The sequence below is a fragment of the Chionomys nivalis genome, chromosome 3, assembly GCF_950005125.1.
Source record: "Chionomys nivalis chromosome 3, mChiNiv1.1, whole genome shotgun sequence".
Lineage (NCBI taxonomy): Eukaryota > Metazoa > Chordata > Mammalia > Rodentia > Cricetidae > Chionomys > Chionomys nivalis.
In genome coordinates, this window is record NC_080088.1 from 111,627,024 (window position 1) to 111,646,272 (window position 19,249).

General features: G+C 43.4%; 1 protein-coding gene across 2 annotated transcripts in view; it reads left to right on the plus strand.

Moving 5' to 3' along the window:
- The window catches only part of Ift81 (intraflagellar transport 81), an 83,151-nt gene extending 77,535 nt beyond the window's left edge, over positions 1-5,616 (plus strand). For both annotated transcript variants that reach the window (XM_057764561.1, XM_057764560.1), the window contains exons 18-19: positions 689-734; positions 4,914-5,616. In XM_057764561.1, the coding sequence (XP_057620544.1) occupies positions 689-734; positions 4,914-5,096 (229 nt within the window). In that variant the 3' untranslated portion in view covers positions 5,097-5,616. The remainder of the gene's footprint in view (positions 1-688; positions 735-4,913) is intronic.
- Positions 5,617-19,249: the final 13,633 nt, after the last annotated feature.

The following is a 19,249-nucleotide window of genomic DNA, read 5'->3' on the forward strand; positions in this document are numbered from 1 at the left end:
AAAAAAAAAAAAAAAAAAAAAACCACACAAATATGTCTGCATGTGTATATGTTAGCAAATGCATGAGAAATGTGTGTATACATAAATGTATATATAAATTATCTTCATTTATTTAGAATTTCCCCTCTTCATTATGTGTGGACTTGTCGCATTCTTTGTCACAGCTCTGCATCATTCCTGAATAAACAGACTGTAATCTCCCTCAGCATCTCCCTATCTACATGCCTTCAGCCTGTCAGTCTTCAGGGTTCCGTGCACTGGTGAACCAATAGTATTTGCTTGGTTTCCTAAGTGGTGGGAGTTCCTCTGAAGGGTGACTTCCTGGAAGCATCGTAGAATCACACACTGTTAGCGTGTGTCTAAAGTGTGCCCTTCTCCCTGCAGACTCTAAAAGGCAATGTGTAATTTAAGCACATGGGTTGCCATTGTTTTAAGGGTAGATTAACCAAAAATAGTACTTAATATCTTAATTTTCTTAACTTAATTTCCCATGTAATGCTCTGCCCTCCCCCTTTTAAATTACTGTTCACTGGAAGAGATGACTGAACATGAGGAAGAACAAAGTATCCAATGAGTTTCATTCTGATTCTGCTGAAACTGTAAATGTATATAGCTTTGCTAATATATAGTTTAATGGTGTGTTTAAATCAATTCAAGTTGAAGTTAAATCATTGTGTTGACTCCCTAGGGAACAGTATACCAAAAATATTACTGAACAAGAAAACCTTGGTAAGGTAAGAATTATTTTTCAATGTTTCTAATTCAGACTATTGCACAGTTCTGACATTGTCATTCTTTTGGAAGGCTACAGTTTTGGGGTGCTAATTTCTTCTTAAGAATTTAAAGGGGTAGGCCAGGCATGGTAGCTCACACCTGTAATCCCAGCACTAAGGAGGCAGAGGCAGGCGAATCTCTGTGAGTTCAAGGCCAGCCTGGTCTACAAAGTGAGGCTCCAAGTTACACAGAGAAACCCTGTCTTGGAAAAAAAAAAAAAAAGAAAGAAAGAAAAGAAAAGAAAAAAGACAGAAAAAAATAGCGCTGAGTGTGGTTAGCCTGGTGACCTGAGTAAATTCTCTAGAACTCACACTAGAAGGAGGTTCTCTGACGTCCAAATCCATCTCAAGTGTACAAGCACTTGAGTATGCACGTGCACAGGGGTGTATGTGTGTGTGTGTTCACTAGCCAGGTGGTGGTGGTGTGCACCTTTAATCCCAGTACTTGGAGGTAGAGGCAGGTGGATCCCTGAGTTCAAGGTCAGCCTGGTCTACAGAGCAAGTTCCAGGACAGCCAGGGCTACACAGAGAAAGCCTGTCTTGCAAAGCCATTAAAAAAGAAAAAGGAAGGAAAGAAGGAAGGAAGGAAGGAAGGAAGGAAGGAAGGAAGGAAGGAAGGAAGGAAGGAAGGAAAGAAAGAGGAAAATAAATTAATATATTTGAATTAGTTTATATAAACATTCATTTGTAAAATACATTAACAATAGATTGTTTAGATTTTTAGAAATTAGTATGATTGTCAATAGACTTTAAAGATTCCATGTTATATTAATATGAAACTATTCCCCCGTTTCTCTTGTTTAGGAAAGTCCTAGGGGGCTGGAGAGATGGCTCAGTGGTTAAGAGCACTGGCTGCTCTTCCAGAGGACCTGGGTCCAATTCCCAGTACCCACATGGTGGCTTACAACTGTCTATAACTCCAGTTCCAGGGATTTCAAAGTCCCCTTCTGGACTTTGTGGGCAGCAGGCATGCATGTGGTGCAGACATACATGCAGAGAAAAGTGTCTGGATGGATGTTGATGTGTACAGAAATGTTTATGAAACCTTACGTTCCTTTACAAGTGTAGTTTCTAAATCGTTTACAGATTATACTTCGGCTGAGGGAAGCTCAGTGGTAATACATATGCTGATCATGTACAAAAGCCTGGTTTCAATCTACAACATCAAGAAGAAATTCTTGCTCCTTCCAGTGTAATTTTTTACTTAAGCAAGATCTCAGGGAAAGCTGTGGGAGCGATGGGATATAAAGTATTTTTAAGCAGTGAGCCAGACTAACCCATAACACAGTTATCCTCAGTCCTCATTTCCAGAGAGGATCTAAACAGCCAAGCCAGCCCCGAGTAAGCTAGTGTTTCCAAGTGTGTGTTGTGCGCACGCGCAGAGGCCGGAGACCCATAAGTGCCCTCTTCTAGTCCCTTGAGGGGGCTACACTGAACTGTGAGATCTGAAGTTCTCCCTCACCAAGGCCCTGGGATCCTCTAGTTCGGTCCCCTTCCCAGTGGTGAGGTTACAGGTGATGGGATCCCAACCCAGATCCTCAGGGTTGAGCAGCAAGCACCTTACCCATGGAGCCATCTCCTCTACCCATAGTCGCTCCTTTAAATAATTTTATAGATTGTTAGCATTTCTGGTAAGAAAATTGTTTTAGTAATATAAGAAAAAATATAATTTAAGTTTACTATATCTGAAAAAGTCGTGCTCAGAACTCTTAAAATTCCTAACATACTTTAATGGTTTTTCCAGATACTTTTAATTTGTGAACATAAACATGTTTGTGGTGAGATACATCACTCACAACATAAAATTTTCTCATACTAATCCTGTGCTTTCTGTATTGTATAAAAATGTTACATTACAGTTGTGTCTGAAAATTCTCCTGTGTGTTCTCTCACTGTTTTCTATTATATTTACTTTTAGTATCCATAACTGGGGTGGGCAGTATTTAATCAGTGGTTTAAATCTCGCCTTCATCCTGGTTCATCCTCTTATTTGGGCAAGCATTGGCCACCGGCATTCTCATTTGTCCTGACGGTGAATGAGCTGTGTCCTAAAAGAGAAAAGATGAGTGTGTTCCTGTGCGGTGGCTGCTGTGTCTCGCTTGCCTCTCCCTCCTGGTGTTCTCCATCGTCATACTCTTCCGTATATGTACACTGCCAGCCCCACCTTGTTTCTCCTCCTCTCTTCACTCTGGCTGCTCTTTTTAATCAGCCTTCCTTGGTTTACAGAACCCGTGTTTATTTTTGCAATTAGTTGAAAACAGTTTTTACTTCTCTATAATTATAGTCAGTAAAACAGCGTTAGCAGGTGAAACTTTGTAGACTGTTAGTAACAAAGTAATTGTGGGGGCTGCAGAGATGGCTCAGTGGGGAAGAGTGCTGTCTGCCCTCCCACAGACCCTGACTCAGTCCCCAGCACCCGCATGGCAGCTCACATGTCTCTGTAACTCCAGTTCCAGGGGTCTGGTGCCCTCTTCTGGCCTCCATGGGGACCAGACAAGCACCTGGTGCACAGACACAGTCAAAACACCCATACACAGAAGTAAAAATAAAATAAATGGATTTTTGTTTTTTTGTTTGTTTTTCAAGACAGGGTTTCTCTTTGTAGCCCTGGATGTCCTCACTTTGTAGACCAGTCTGGTGTTGAACTCACAGAGATCCACCTGCTTCTGGTCTTATTTATTAAAGATATTTCTCATAAAAAATTTTGGCTTATTAAATAGTAAACACCTTTTTTTTAAAAAATCACTGATTGCCTGGCGGTGGTGGTGCATGCCTTTCATCCCAGCACTTGGGAGGCAGAGACAGGCGGATCTCTGTGAGTTTGAGACCAGCCTGGTCTATAGAGCAAGTTCCAGGACAGGTTTGATAGCTACAGAAAAACCCTGTCTTGGAAAAAGAAAAAATCACTGATGTCTCTGAAGAAGATATGCAAAAGTGGTTTGATAATTTGAATTTACATAGAATATACGTTATTTCAGGGTAGAATATAGCATCTACTGATAATAACATGCACAACACAGCCTAGTTCATCCGGTGTTCCGGTCTGTTATCAATGAAGGAAGAAAGGTAGGAGGCACATATTTGCATTGCTCCCTGTTATTCCCTGCAGCTGAGAATTGAGAAGGCTAAGGTCCGGGACCTAAGTGCCTTGCTAATAATGGGACAAAGCCACAGCTGAACCTCCGGTCCCTTGATTTCAAGTCCTCCGCATTCTGTGTTCAGACCAGACTGCTCCCTGATTCCTTTGTTTTTCTTCCTCCCTTCTCTTCCCCTCCATTTCCCTCTGTTCTCCTCCCCCTTTCCTTCCCCTCTATTCCTTTTGTTTTTCTCATAATTTTTTTTTGTTTTGTTTTGTTTTTCGAGACAGGGTTTCTCTGTGGTTTTGGTGCCTGTCCCGGAACTAGCTCTTGTAGACCAGGCTGGTCTCGAACTCCCAGAGATCCACCTGCCTCTGCCTCCCGAGTGCTGGGATTAAAGCCGTGCGCCACCACCGCCCGGCTCATAATTTTTTTTGTTTCTTACACTTGATCTTGCCAAAAGGCTGAGAAGCAATATGTTTGTTTGTAAATGTGTGTGTCTGTTGCCTGCATGTATATAAGTGTTCCACATGTATGCATCAGAGCCCCTGGACTGGCCTTCAGCATTGTGTAGGTCTGAGAATCAAACCTGAGCCTTCTGCAAGAGTAGCAAGTGTTCTTAACCCCTGAGACTTCTCTACAGCTCCTTTTCTGAATTTTTTTAACATCAAGTTATTTTACAAATATGTTAATTTTAATTAACTTTTAAAATATTCTTAGTGTAAATGTTTTAGAGAACATAGTTGCCTCTTAATCACTCATAAAATATACAAAACATATCATACTTTTCTGCCTTGTGATGACAAGTAAATCTCTTTCTTTTGGGTTTTTTTCTTTCTTTCTTTCTTGTTTTGGTTTTTTCAGGACAGGGTTTCTCGGTAGCTGTGAAGCCTGCCCAGGAACTAGCTCTGTAGACCAGGCTGACCTTGAATTCACAGAGATCCACCTGCCTCTGCCTCCCAAGTGCTAGGATTAAAGGCATGCGCTGCCACCACCATCAGGCGACAGAGGTAAATCTCTTTAACTAATACTTTATTGTTACTTTTTCTGTTTTTAATGATAGAAACTCCGGGAAAAACAAAAAGCTGTACGAGAAAGTCATGGTCCAAACATGAAGCAAGCAAAGATGTGGCGTGATCTCGAACAACTAATGGAATGTAAAAAGCAGTGCTTCCTAAAGCAACAAAACCAAGCTTCCATCGGTCAGGTAATTCAGGAGGGCGGAGAGGACCGGCTAGTGCTCTGAGCCTGGCAGGCTGTGCGTAGCCGTGCCGCTGGCTGCGAGTGCATCGCCAGCAGTGCGTGCTTCCTCCCTGGAAGGGATTCGTTCATCCTTTTGCTTTCAGACTCCTTTCTCCTAGTCTTGGAAAATGAAGAGAAGGCGGATCAGGTTAGAAGTCTTTTTAACATGAAGAAGAGGCTTGCGTTGTTTGTTTAGTTTAAACGTCAAGTGGTGTCCTGAGTTTTATGAGAAAGGGACTCCGCTTGCTATCTGTAATGTAAACATATGTCCATTAAGACCCATGCCGTTTTAAAAGCTGTAATAACTGGGGGATTAATGTTTTTCTCGATCTTTTTTCTGACGTTAGAGGACTCTTTGAGGAACTAGTATCTCTTGTTTTGAAGAAATATTTGTCTGAAGTCAGCAATCCCTGTGGTTTCACTTCAGTTTCTTTCTCCTCTGTTAATGCAAACCAGTTTAATATTTTGAAAAGCGTTTGTTCTCTTCATGTGATTTAAAAGCAAATAAAGCTTGGTACATATCATGGCTGTTGATCTTAAATAATAGAGCTGTGTTGATCTTTTCTTTTCAATATGTTTTCTAATATTCACTTCTCGTCTCACAGACATTGAATGGAGAGCTAATAATACAATCATATGCTTGCCCTGAGGACTGTTATTATAAATATTAAAACTGTCCTAAAACGTAGATGCTACATGGGCTAAAAAAGTTAATACAGGATTTCTAGTGAAATTCAGGAATCCAGAGAGCATCCAACCTCTGCTTTATTTGAGCTAGGTACATAAGGATTTCTTTGGTTTTCCTTAAAGAAAGATATTAAGCCGAGCGGTGGTGGCGCACGCCTTTAATCCCAGCACTCGGGAGGCAGAGGCAGGCGGATCTCTGTGAGTTCGAGACCAGCCTGGTCTACAAGAGCTAGTTCCAGGACAGGCTCCAAAACCACAGAGAAACCCTGTCTCGAAAAAAAAAAAAAAAAAGAAAGAAAGAAAGATATTAAATTTGTATTCTCTTTCACTTCATTTTAGTTTCAATCTGTTTTCAAAATTTTTGCCTTTAGATTTGAAAACTAGGATTTTAAATTGCTAGTCTGGCCTTTGTAGGCTAGTGCTTTTTTATTTTTTTTTTTAATTTTTTTCGAGACAAGGTTTCTCTGTAGCTTTGGACCCTGTCCTGGAACTAGCTCTTGTAAACCAGGCTGGCCTCGAACTCACAGAAATCCACCTGCCTCTGCCTCCCGAGTGCAGGAATTAAAGGCGTGCACCACCACCACTGCCTGGTCAGGCTAGTTCTTTTTAACTGCCCTTAAAAAAAAAGGAATGACCGTCTGTGCTGTGTAAACTATGCAGATATGCATCTCTTTGTCACAAGTCTCACCTGCTCTTAATATTGGAAGCCTATTAGTGATCGGAATCGCAGAGTCAGCCTCTGTTCCACACAGAGACACTTGAATGCATTCACACACAGGTGTGCACATGGGCACACTCATACACACTCACACTCACAAAGAAGAGAAAGGGAGAAAGGAGAAGATGAGTATTCCAGTTCATGGTTGAGTCTGGTCCTCTGTTTAGTCACCATCTTGGCTGGGCAGCCTTCCTCTGACAGATGGGAAGCCAAAAGAGGCAAGACTATGCATTGGTGTGTGGAAAGAAACCCTTCTTAATTCAGTAATAATTTTTGGACACTGAAGTATATTATGTTCATGCCAGATTAGCTCTAAGTTTGGTGTGTTTTCAGTAGTATATAATGCTTCATTAGTCAGAATATTAATTCTGCAACAAATATTTGAAAGACTAGGTGACTTTTACAGATACCACATTTATTCCCCCAGAGATAATCTCACAAGATTATAAACCTAGAGGCAACTGTGTTCTGGCCCTACACTCCCTCTGGGTCTCTTTCTAAATTCTGGGGTTGTGAATGGCAGCCCGCAGGCCTGCTCCTCTGGCTTCTGATTGGTTATCACCCGCCATCTTTGCTCTGCACAGAACAAGTGTGCAGACTACACACAAAGGCAGCTCCGAGATGGTTTTATTCATTGAGGGAGAGCATCGCTATTACTTCAAGAAAAGCAAATTGAAAAAAAAAAACTCTAAAAGAACAAGTTATTTATAGCTTTTATGTAACATTGGACACTTAGTAATGCGACTTAATGGGTTTCATGCAGACTTCCTTCCATTCGTCCGTGATTTGATTGGAACATTAACAAGCCTTAACTAACCCTGACAGGTTTTGACAGCTGGCACTTAGTAAAGAAGAGGTTGCTCCATTTTTTCCTCCAAGGTTAATATTCTAACTGCCTAATTGATGAGCGTACTTAATCATTTTAGAAAATAGTGTGTCTTTCACGTGATGGCCCAAATAAAGGAGAAAAATGTAGCCTGTGAGTCTGCCCCTGCAGTCAGATTTCCTTCTCTGGGGCTGCTGTTGCCAGCTGTTGTGAGGACTGTCAACCGCAGCTCCCTCTCGCTCACTCTTGGTTAAGGAAATAATCCTGGAAAGGTTACCCTTTACAAGAATCTAGAAATAAGACGTACTTCCTGTTAGAATCGGCTGGATTCGAGGTCACACTTTCCAAAACTGGGGAGCAGCTGGAGGGGAACCAGACCGGAACCTGCTACCCCTCTAGCTTTCTCTAGGCTGATGCTTCCTGCCATGCTGCTCTAACTCAGCAGGCAGCAGTTCTGAAGATGTCACTGAATCACATCTGCCTTTATTTGATGCTTGTTGTTCTGCCGGATTCTTAGCGTGCATGACATTTATACATCTTTGAGAAAATTTTAAGCTCTAGTGCACTCTCCAAATGTATTTCTCAAGTTTTTAATGCTAAAATGATACCAAGCATTTTTTAAAATAATTTGAGTAAAATAAGAGGCTCTATATGCACTCCAACTAAAAATGTGTAAATTGGCAGAATTCTTTGGATTTGAATTTGGAAAAAAATGCATCATGAGTAATGCAGGCAAAGCTGTCTTTACAGAGGCAAAGTTTGCACTGGAAAATAACTGCGGAGGTGCGTGTCTCAGACAGCCCTCACCTTACACCTGGTGTAAGGCCTGGGAGTGTGAACAAGAGGCTGGTTTCTGCAAAGAGTTCTAGGCGCTTACATCATGCCTCCTGCTTGCCAGGAAGGAGTTTGCCTCCGGGAGCAGGTAATGGGCCCTGCGGATTAGCCTGCCCTGAGCTTGCTTGCCCACAGCTTGGCCGTGCTGTGGTGAGGTGGGTCTGGAGTATATGTACTGCACCGTCTTCCAGACAGCCTGCAGCAGCCAGAAAAGGGAAAAATCAGCACCTTTGTCACAGGTGGAATTACCTCCCTCCCTTGCCCTAAATGAGGGCGGTCTAATTAGAGCTGTTCGCTGTGGTGGCCAGGCATGAGGTGAGTGTCTTGTCTGGGGAGGGCAGAGAAGGATCATTAGAGGTGATCTGTGTGTTTTGATGTCTGACTTTGTAGTCTTTAAAAAAAAAAAAAAAAAGCAGGTTTGTTGTGTAAGAATATGGTTTATTCTTACCCAGGCCTTGCAAAAGAAATAAAAAAATAAAACTAAGAGTCCAAATAAGTAGTTTTTGAGAGGCCTGAACAAACACGTGCTTTCTGCTCCCATGCTCCCTCTTTTGGCAAACTGGAAGTACTTTCTTGGTCACTGATGATTTCACAATTTCCGTCACTGAGCTGGTTACTGTTACCGAAGTTCACTGTTCAGAACCTAGGGAGAAATGGCAGGGTTCTGTTTCCCACTCCAGCTGAGGATGGAATGGCCGGTCTCTGTGAGGAGCTACTTAGGTTGCACTTGGTAGCTAGCATAGACATCAGCAGAGTCGAGGCTCTGGTACCTGAGAGGAGCCCGGTAATGGCTGACATCGTCCTCTGCTAGGCCCTCTGAGGGAGCCCTGCCAGCCGGTGCCCAGTCGGTTTTCTCTGCTCCTGCAGCCACAGTGCCACTCACTCCTCACAAGGGAACCTGCTCCCTCCTTAAAGAACTCAGGCACGTGGACTTTTTTAAAATGCGAATTAAACAAATGAGCAGATTTTATCTCCCAGAGCCTGCAGACATGATGATAAAGAAGAAAGTACTTGAACCAATACTTAGTGATAGGGATATGCCCTGCAGAGTCTAGAAGCTTCTGTGCGGGGAACCAAGGTGATTCTCAGTGAGGTAGGACAGTCTTCCATGTTTATAGATGGGGAAGCCGGTCCCCAGGGACTTCCCCAGTATGACTGACCAGGTAATAAGTGGCAAAGTGTCCAAAACCTGCGCTCCAAACTGCTGCCTCAACGTGTAACCCATTCTACACACGGTATTTATTTGTAAAGAAGCTGGTGTCTGTTTCTGAACTATCATGTGTGTTAAATTCTGCTTAGTGCTGCTTATAAAGTTAGAGAACCTTTTTAAAGAATGGATTTGGGGACTGGAGAGATGGCTCAGTGGTTAGCAGCATCGGCTGCTCTTGCAGAGGACCTGGGTTCAGTTCCCAGCACCCATGTGATGACTCACAATTGTCTGTAACTGCAGTTCCAGGACATCTGATATCTCTCTGGCCTCCTCAGACATCACACACATGGGGCACAGACATACATGCAGGCAAAACACCCGTATGTATAAAATAATTTAAAACAGAAACTGGGTTCGCTCACTTATTTGAAGAACAGATTTTATTTACCTAATGCTTGAATTGAGCTATGTCAGTTAGACAAGGACTTATACTAAAAGCTGATGTCAGTGAACTCACGAAGGCAGTGGCTGATGACTCAGACAGAATGAAGCTCGGCAGGGCACTGTTTAAGTCTGTCTCTACTGGAGTGGTGAGGTTGTCATAGTTGGGCAAGGCCAGTTTTTTATTTATGAAAATACTTAAGTGAAACAAAAACTTAAATACAAAAAACATAGCAAGACTATAAAATATGCTTTAATTTATTAAATCCAAAACTATTTCGGCTGTTTTAAAAACATCTCTTGTTTTTTTTCTATAATTTTGCTAAGAAATAGCTTCTTTCCAAACTAGAGGAATTTTTAAGATGCTATACTAACTGGAGAATGAAATTTTATTCTTTGGTTTATATGCAAGTATTATCTTCTGTGTATGACTGTGAACTAAGTTATGAAATGTAAGATCTACAATGAGTTGAATTTTGTTCTAAAACCCTCATAGCCAGACAGGCAAGGTGGCTTAGCAGGCAAAGGTGCTTGCCACCAAGCCTGGCAATGTGAGTTGACCCTTGAAACCCATATGGAAATGAAAATTGTCCTCCGACCACACATATACACAATAAACAGAATTTCCAAAAGTCACAGACTCAAATATTACATAGGAAAGTAATGTTATATGTGCAGCTCCTTTGAAATGGGTTGAGAAATGATTTAGAGAGAGGTGAGGCCTGTCCAGATTTGCCAAGATGAGTTAAGATTTTATAGACATGAGAAAAAATGGAAGATATAAAAATATATAAGGGGCTGGAGAGATGTTCAACAGTTAAGAGCATTGGCTGCTCTTGCAGAGGACCTGGGCTGGTTTCCCAGCACCCACATGGTGGCTCACAACTGCCTGGGATCCCAACTCTATGGGAACTGGTTTCTTCTTTCTCATCTGCTGGAATACTGCATGTACACAGCCCACATATCAACAGTCAGGAACACGCGCGCGCGCACACACACACACAATTAAGTATAAAAGTCACTTAAGGATATGGCGTGTTCAGAAAGTGAGAGGAGGGCTCCATGAGTGACCTGGCTGCCACTCCCATGATAGGGAGAGGAGGGGGCACCGGTCTGTGCCCAGCTCCTCTGCTCTGAGCACCGGCCCCTGCTGACCCACAGGTCTGCTGTCTGGTGCTTCACTTACCTTTGGTCAACTCTACTCCAAAATTATAAATGAAAAATGTCATCTAATAATTCATAAGCTTTAAATAACTTTTATCACAGCATATGACTTTAATCATGTTTTGTTACGGTATTAAGTTAAAATTTACCATATGTATGATATATAGAAAGAACACAGTATACAGTATAAAGGATTATTTGGCACTCCTTGGCTTCACGTATCTGCTGGAGACCCTCAGCCTGACTATGAAAAGGTGCGTGAAAAGAAAGGTGTGGCTGCTGGCTGAAAATACGTTAAGCAACAGTAAACAGCCAGACCTAATTACCAGGTGTTCAGTATGCTGGTGCTGTGGAAGGCCAGCCAAAGCAGTGATCTGGAGTTCTCTCTCGCTTTTCCTAAACCTATGCTCATTCTGAAAAAAAACAAACAACAAAAAAAAAAAAACAAACAAAAATCTGGGATCTGGATCTGGCGCAGAGGCTCATGCCTGCTGTCCTGGGTCTTGAGAGCTGGAACAAGTGAGACAAGAGCGTCCACAGCTCAAGTTCAATACCACCCTGGGAGCGAGGAGGAGGCTAGTGAAGAGAAGAGAAAAGAAGAAACAAAACCAGGGACGTAGGAGAGACCAGAAGATGAAAGAAAAATGGAGGAGGCTTCAGCCAAGAGGCGGGCATTGACTCGGGCCTGGAGGATGAGAGAGACAGTGAGGACAGCTGGAGCCAGTGTACTGCGGTGCCCACTGCCCCGTGAGCGACGGAGCCAACGATAGAAGCGCTTGTAGTGCTGGCCTCGCCTATAAGCAGAAGTACCCCCAGATTTTCTCAAAGTTTATTACGGAGAGCAGAACTCTATTGGACTTCCAGACGCTTGTTTTATGATTTAGTTTATTTCCTTTATGTCGTGTGGAGGGCGCTTTGGGGGTTAAAGATCAATTTAGAATTCAAAGGGAAGAAAGCCCTTTTGGGGGAGTGACCTAGGCCAACCCAATGAAGAACAACGCTTGTGTTTCGGCCTCTCCTGGAAGCACACGTAGAATCTGGCTTGGAAAGGAGCAGGGACTCTATGGGGAACATGAAGCCTCCAGAAGAGAATGACCTGGGGTACAAGCCAGCACCACTGGGCATGAGGGAGGGGCTACTGGGGTAAGCAGCAGCTGTCGGCATCCTGGTACTCAGTGTCCAGCTTCCTTGTGACTGCTGACGGAACGAGAGGGTCACTGTGTAGAGAAGAGCACATGATCATCTCTGGGTTTAACTGGGGGTGGGGAGGAGCAACAGACAGTGGGCCAATTAATTTGTTTTTTTGTTTGTTTGCTTGCTTTTTGGTTTTTTTGAGACAAGGTTTCTCTGTAGCTTTGGATCCTGTCCTGGAACTAGCTCTTGTAGACCAGACTGGCCTCGAACCCATGGAGATCCACCTGCCTCTGGCTCCTGAGTGCTGGGATTAAAGGTGTGCGCCACCACCGCCTGGCTAATTTGTTTATTATATTGGGAGATAGTTTTACACCCAGACAAGATCCAGCCTTCAAGGAGGTATCATCTACACTTTTTTAAAAAATCGTATGTAACAGTTTTGGGTTTGTGAAAAAAGATTTGATAATGCTAAAGAATTTAGCTGAGGAACACTATCTTAAAGGGATATTTTTGTTGGGAGAGATTTTTATAAGTTTATATGATTTCCTGTGTTTAAAAAAAATCGAAGCTGGTGTTTCACAGTGCTTGGTCTCTTTCCCTTGAGAGGCAGGAGAGTTTTCATTGGGACAATTGCCAGGGAGAGCCTCAGCCATCAAGAAGACCACTTGCCAGGGACGTGGCCATGTCAAACAAATGTCCAGCTTTATCCTGACACTTCTCGCAGAGTTTGATCGAAACTGTATATGTCCAGATGACACTCAGCAAAGTGCCCTTCTAACATTTGTTTCAAGATATATTTGGAAACACGAGAGATGACCTTGGGCCCAGCTGCTTTTCCAATTTAGGACTTCTCCCTGGGTCTACCGAATGATACTCCCCAACACTGCAAAGTCACCGAATGGAAAAACATTTTAGTTACTCTGTGCCGTAAGTCCCGGGATGGAGGACATTTTCCCCCCAGCAATATGTTCTGCCTTTAAAGGAGGGTTATATTTAGCCATAAACTCTATATTAGCTTCCTAACCGTCTACTTCAAAATACAGTTGGGAGCACATTTGCTTTTCATCAGAGCACCTTTTGTGATCTAAATTGAGCTGTCCTTGCTTTTTAAAATATTTTAGCTTCTAAGAAATAAAAAACAGCCAACCTTAACCCTTTGTCTTTGCTTTTTGGCATTCAAATTTTGGTTTGAAGCCAGAGTTCACTGCAGCTTGATGTAAGGTCTGAAAGAAGACTTGGGAGGCACCAATGTCCCCTTCTAAGGTTACTGCCGCCTGTCCCAGATGACAGTAGAAGCCCTGCTGGTCCAGCCTCCAGCCTCCAGCCTGAATGCCAGTTGGCATCCAGCTGTACCTGCAGTCCGCCCATGGAGGGGGATGGTTTATACTGTTGCTATGGTGACATCCTTTCAAAGGCTATTTTGTGTATTTTGAAGGCATTTTTAGTTTGTTATCATGGCCTTTACATTCTTTTCAGATTTATTTATTTTTTATTTTATGTGCTTTAGTGTTTATCTACATGTATGTCTGTGTACCACATTTATGTCTGGTGCCTACAGTGGTCAGATGAGATTGCTGGGTCCCCTGATACTGGGAACTGCAAACCTACATGTGGGTGCTGGAACTGCGCCCATGTTCTCTCCAAGAGCAGTAAGTGCTCTTAGCCACGGAGCCATCTCTCCAGCCCCCATCATATTAGTGCATGATGTAGACCGCCTTCTTGATAAGGTGTATTTACTTTTAAGCAAATAAGAATCACAGTTTGATTATTGTTTTATCCTACTTAGCATATCACCAGGGATAGTATTATCTTCTATTTCATACAGTTTTCTAATGTGTTACAGGCAACCAGAGCATTTACTGAGATGGCTATGTTGTGAGCAACAGTCTCCAGCACACACAGTACATTAACTTCCACTCAGATGCTGTGCACACCCATACCACACGTGGAAATAAAGACGCCATATTGCAATACTTTAAGGATAGCTTGTGCTCAAGAATTCCTTGCTGTTTGCTTTGGAATCGAGCTTTACGTCAGTTGTTACCCACAAGGTAAATGATCTCGAGCGGATATAAAGTCAACACAGAACGCATACCTACAATACTGTTACAGATGAGGCTTCCCGTCTGATGATGGACTCATCCCAGGAGTTTAATTATTACAGATGGTTACACCAGCGTTACTTTGTAATTTCCTGACTCAAAAGCTGAAAACATTTCTTTAATCCTTTACTTCTTTATAAAAACAGGCTGTGCATGGTGACTGCTCTGTGTACATTTCCATGATTACATTGATGTTGAACCAGGGCCGTTGCTAAAGTCACGACGCTGACCTGATTAAGCAAATAAGAGCTCATGGTGCCCGAGCTGATTGATTTATATGGGGGGGGGGGCAGTAAAGTTTGCTTTTCCTGGTTCGAGAGACTCCTCTGGTTGCATAACTTTGGAACTGTGATTTTAGTGATATGGAAAAGAAAATAAAGAGATAATCTGCAAAATGTCCCAGGACCTGGAATGCTTAAAGGAAATTTTTCATAAAGAAAATGCCCCAGAGGAAGAGTAGATTTTATTCGAAGTGAGAAAAATGTGAATTTGCCAAATGTTTTCAGAAAACAGTGTTTTCAGAAATATCTATTTTCTCACTGAACCCAAGGCCTCACAGCTGCTAGGCAAGTGCTCTACAGTTTGAACCACGTCCTCAGTCCTTATCCTTTCTCTGGGAACATGCACAGGGCTGAGAACGTGGCTCATGCGTGGGGGCTTGTTCTGCACGCGCGAGGTCCTGGGTTCCATCCCCAGCACTGGAATAAACAACAGAACTTTAGGCTTGAGACTTGGGACACCCTGGGTGGTTTGTGCTTATGAAGCGGTTTCAGAGCCCTTTTCTCTAGCTCTCCTTCTGTTTTCAGATTCTCATGTCCAACAAGTGCTTGTTGCTTGAGACCGAGCACCTCTCTGTCAGCCTTCTGACAATGGGAGAGTTCCAGAAACCAGGGATGGTACCCACCCAATTGCCTGCAGATTGATGGAGAATCTGGTTTACCTAAACATCCAAAGCCCTGCCCAACAATGATTTCTAAAACTTTCCTTTAGATTTCTTTGTTTTGTTTTATGTGTATGAGTGTTTTGCTTGCATGTTTGTGCATTGTGTGTGTGTGGTGCCTTCAGAGGTCAGAAGAAGGTGCTGAATGGTTGTGAGCCATGACTGGGCGCTGGGAACAAGAACCAGGTCCTCTGGAAGGGCAACATGTGCTTTTAACCACTGAGCTATTTCTACAGTGCAAAGGTTTTGTTTATCTCATTGTGCCTGTATATCTTACCTCAGCCTTTTGATGCGAAGTCCCTATTTATTTATTTAAGGAGGCAGACATTGCTTGCTCATTTAGAAATTAAATTTTCAGCACCTTTCTATCTTTTTTCCTTAATTGTGTGGGTGGATATAGGTTTGGTCATGTTGGGGGGTGCACATGAGTGTTGAGTGCACCTGCTCTTGTGTGCATCTAAATCGAGGCCAGAGGTCAACCTCTGTCTCCTCATGTCTCCTCAGGTACCATCTACCTTATTTTTTGAGATGGGGTTTCTTGATGGGACCTTCAACTCCCCATTTTCAGGCTCGCCTGGCTCTGCGTCGCGCTCACTGCCCAGGTGCCGACATTACAAGTGTGCACCACCGCACCCTACTATTTACTTTACTATTTATTTGTGTGCTGCAGGCCACACTCCGGTCCCCGGGCTTGCGGGGCGATCTCCCAGCCAGGGCATCTTTTGTTGGTAGTGGTGGTTTGTTGTTGCTGTTGTTTTGCTTGTATTTTTCCTCCCTGTTCGTGTGTCTTGGCTGGTTCTTACTCAGACTTTCCAGAGCTTCTCCCGTGTGCACTGCTCCCTACAGTTCCTCTGTGACTTTGGACCTCCTCTCAAAAGTGTTTTCTAATTTTATAAACAACGAAGCCATATGTGGTGGTGTCTACCTGTAAGCCGGCGCTGGGGACACTGAGACAGAAGGATTAGCAGTTTGAAGCCAACATGGGCTACATGGCAAGACCATGTCTCAAAAACAATAAACCAACCCCCAAAAGGAGCAAAATCCCCAAGGATGCCTGTACAGCTCTGAGTGTGTGCAAGACCACAACACACGTGCACATTAACAACCAATTTCAAGGGTGAGTCCTGTGAGGTGAATGAAACTTTAAAATGCATGTTCTGGGCTGGAGAGATGGCTCAGTGGTTAAGAGCATTGCCTGCTCTTCCAAAAGTCCTGAGTTCAATTCCCAGCAACCACATGGTGGCTCACAACCATCTGTAATGAGGTCTGGTGCCCTCTTCTGGCCTGCAGGCATACATGCAGACAGAATATTGTATACATAATAAATAAATAAATATTTAAAAATAAATAAATAAATAAATAAAATGCATGTTCTGTGTAACCAAGTCCACATAGCAAAGAATATTTTATTTAAAAAAAAAAAAGTTGGGCCATAGGCCAGATATGGTGGTGTTGGTGGTGCACGTCTTTTATCCTAGTACTCCGGAGGCAGGAGCAGAATCTCTGTGAGTGCAAAGTTAACCTGGTCTACAGAGCAGTTCTAGGACAGCCAGAGCTACATACCGTGCCTCAAAAAGCAAACAAACAAAAAACCAGGGCCAGCAACATGGTGGAGTGTATATAAAGTGTTTGCCATGCCAGCCTGGTAGCCTGAGTTGGATCACCAGCACCAGTGACGAGGTAGGAGAGAATGACTCTTCAGGGCTGTCTTCTGACTGCCATACTTGTGTCACAGCACCTATTCTGCACACACACACACACACACACACACAAATAAAGTCCAAAATTAGTGCAGTTCTAACAGAAATTGAGCATTGCGATACATGCCTGTAATCGAGAGGTGCGGCCGATGGACTGATCATAGGTTCGAGAACATCCTGTTTGGATGGGTAAGGAAGGGAGCTGGAGCTGGATAGAGCTGGGGGAGGAGTAATATGATCAAAACAGGTATGTAATTCCTAGAGAACTAAAAAAATATTTTAGAGCTGGGCGGCGGTGGCACACGCCTTTAATCCCAGCACCCGGGAACCAGAGGCAGGTTGATCTCTGTGAGTTCGAGGTCAACCTGGTCTATAAGAGCTAGTTCTAGGACAGGCTCCAAAGCTACAGAGAAACCCTGTCTTGAAAAACCAGTAAAAAAAAAAAAAAAAAGGAAAATTTAAAAGGAGCATCTTGTCTCAAAATAATAAATAAATAGATAAATATGGCCAAATTGCCGCTCAGAAACTGATACTAATTTGTATTTCCATCAGCTGAGTTCAACAGTGCCCCGTTTGTTGTCAGCTTGCCCCGGCAGGTGTGTGAACGATACAGTATCTTTGTAGATATCATAGGTTTAAAGAATTTGTAATTAGCCAGGTATGAGACTGTATGCCTTTAAGCCCAGCTCTCAAGAGCTAGTGCCAGCCTGGTCTGCATAGCAAGTTCCAGACCAGCCAGGGCTAAACAGTGAGACCCTGTCTCAAAAAAACAAATCTCACTGAGAGATTGTCATTATCTGCAGCTTTGCTCCCAGTATCCTTTCTAGAAAACTTATATATAATAAACAATGAAAGGTAGAGGTATTGTTTTTCTAAGTAATGTATTCTTCATAACAAAGCTAAGAGGCTGAGTGTGTAGCAGCCAGTGGTAGCGTGTGCTTAGCATGTGTGAGCGTGTAGCAGCCAGTGGTAGCATGTGCTTAGCATGTGTGAAGCCCTAAACTTGATCCCGAGCACCAAAGGGAGAAAAAGGATTACAACGGTGCTACTTGGTGAGCTCTTTTAATCAGGGTGATTATAAATATTCAGTGGCCTCTGCTCCCTCTGCCAAGCTTTTGAGATCAGCTACTGGAAAAAGCATTAACATTCTTTCCTGACACCTTCCTTCACTCCCAGGTCTCCAGCTGGAGATTTCCTAGGAGCCAGTCGGACCCTCGAGGGGGTGGAGCTGGGTGGGGCCTGTAGGTCTGGGGACGACAGAGGACTCTGTACCTCATCACGTTAGCACGGTCATTACTGTCGTATGCACACACAGATGCTCAGAGCAGTGGATGAGTGAGCTAGGACTGAGTCGTACAGTTTGGGTGTCACCTAGGAACAATCAACAAGTGAAAACGAGGTCAGCCATCCCAAGTCCTGTTCCGTGTGCTGACTGCATGGTCGTCTGACCTCTTGGATTACAAGCACAGGAAAGGCGGAACTGAGTCCCTGGGCCTACTCGGCAGATGAGCCACTTTGGTCAATAAATATTGGTAAAAAGAAAAGGAACAGCTTTCTTGAGCAAATCTTTCTATGACCAAGGAGTCACTGACAGAATTAAATCAGGGAACATGATCCTTACTGGTGGGTGAGGCCGAGAGCCCTGTCCAAGCAAACTGTATCCTGGCACAGCTGCGTGCGGCCCCAGTCCGGTGAGAACTCACTGCGGATTCCCTAACAAGCCTAACAAGCAGTTTCTTGGCTAGCCTGATGGAAAGTAAATGTAAGGTAGCTTTATAATTAAAATGTTATTATCTTAGGACCGGGCGTTGGTGGCGCACACCTTTAATCCCAGCACTTGGGAGCCAGAGGCAAGCAGATCTCTGTGAGCTTGAGGCCAGCCTGGTCTACAGAGCGAGTTCCAGGACAGCCAGGACTACACAGAAGAAACCCTGTCTCAAAACAAACAAACAAACAAAAACAACAACAAAATAATCTCTAGGGTTTTTTGTTTGTTTGTTTGTTTGTTAGGTAGGTGGGGTACGGTCATGCAGACTTGAACCCACTATGACTTTGAGCCGTTCCTCTTGCCTCTACTTCCCAAGTGCTTAGGTTTCAGACATGCTTCACCATGCCTGGTTTATGTGGTGTTGGGGATGTATCCCCGGGGCTTCATGCATGCTAGGTAAGCAGTCTGTCAGCTGAGCTACATCCCCAGCCCAGACAACCCCTGGTATTTATAGGGAGTTTGCATCCTACGTGGAAACATAGTATCTACCCGCTGCCACAGAGAGAGGCAGCCAGTGATCTTACCACAAAATTTACCAAAAAAAAAAAAAAAAAAAATTGAAGAGACTGTGACTGTCGTGGTAAAAGTTGATAGAGCAGTGGTACCCAGCCTTCCTAACGCTGCGACCCTTCAATACAGAACATCTTGTGGTGACCCCGACCATAAAATTATCTCATTGCTACTTGATAACTA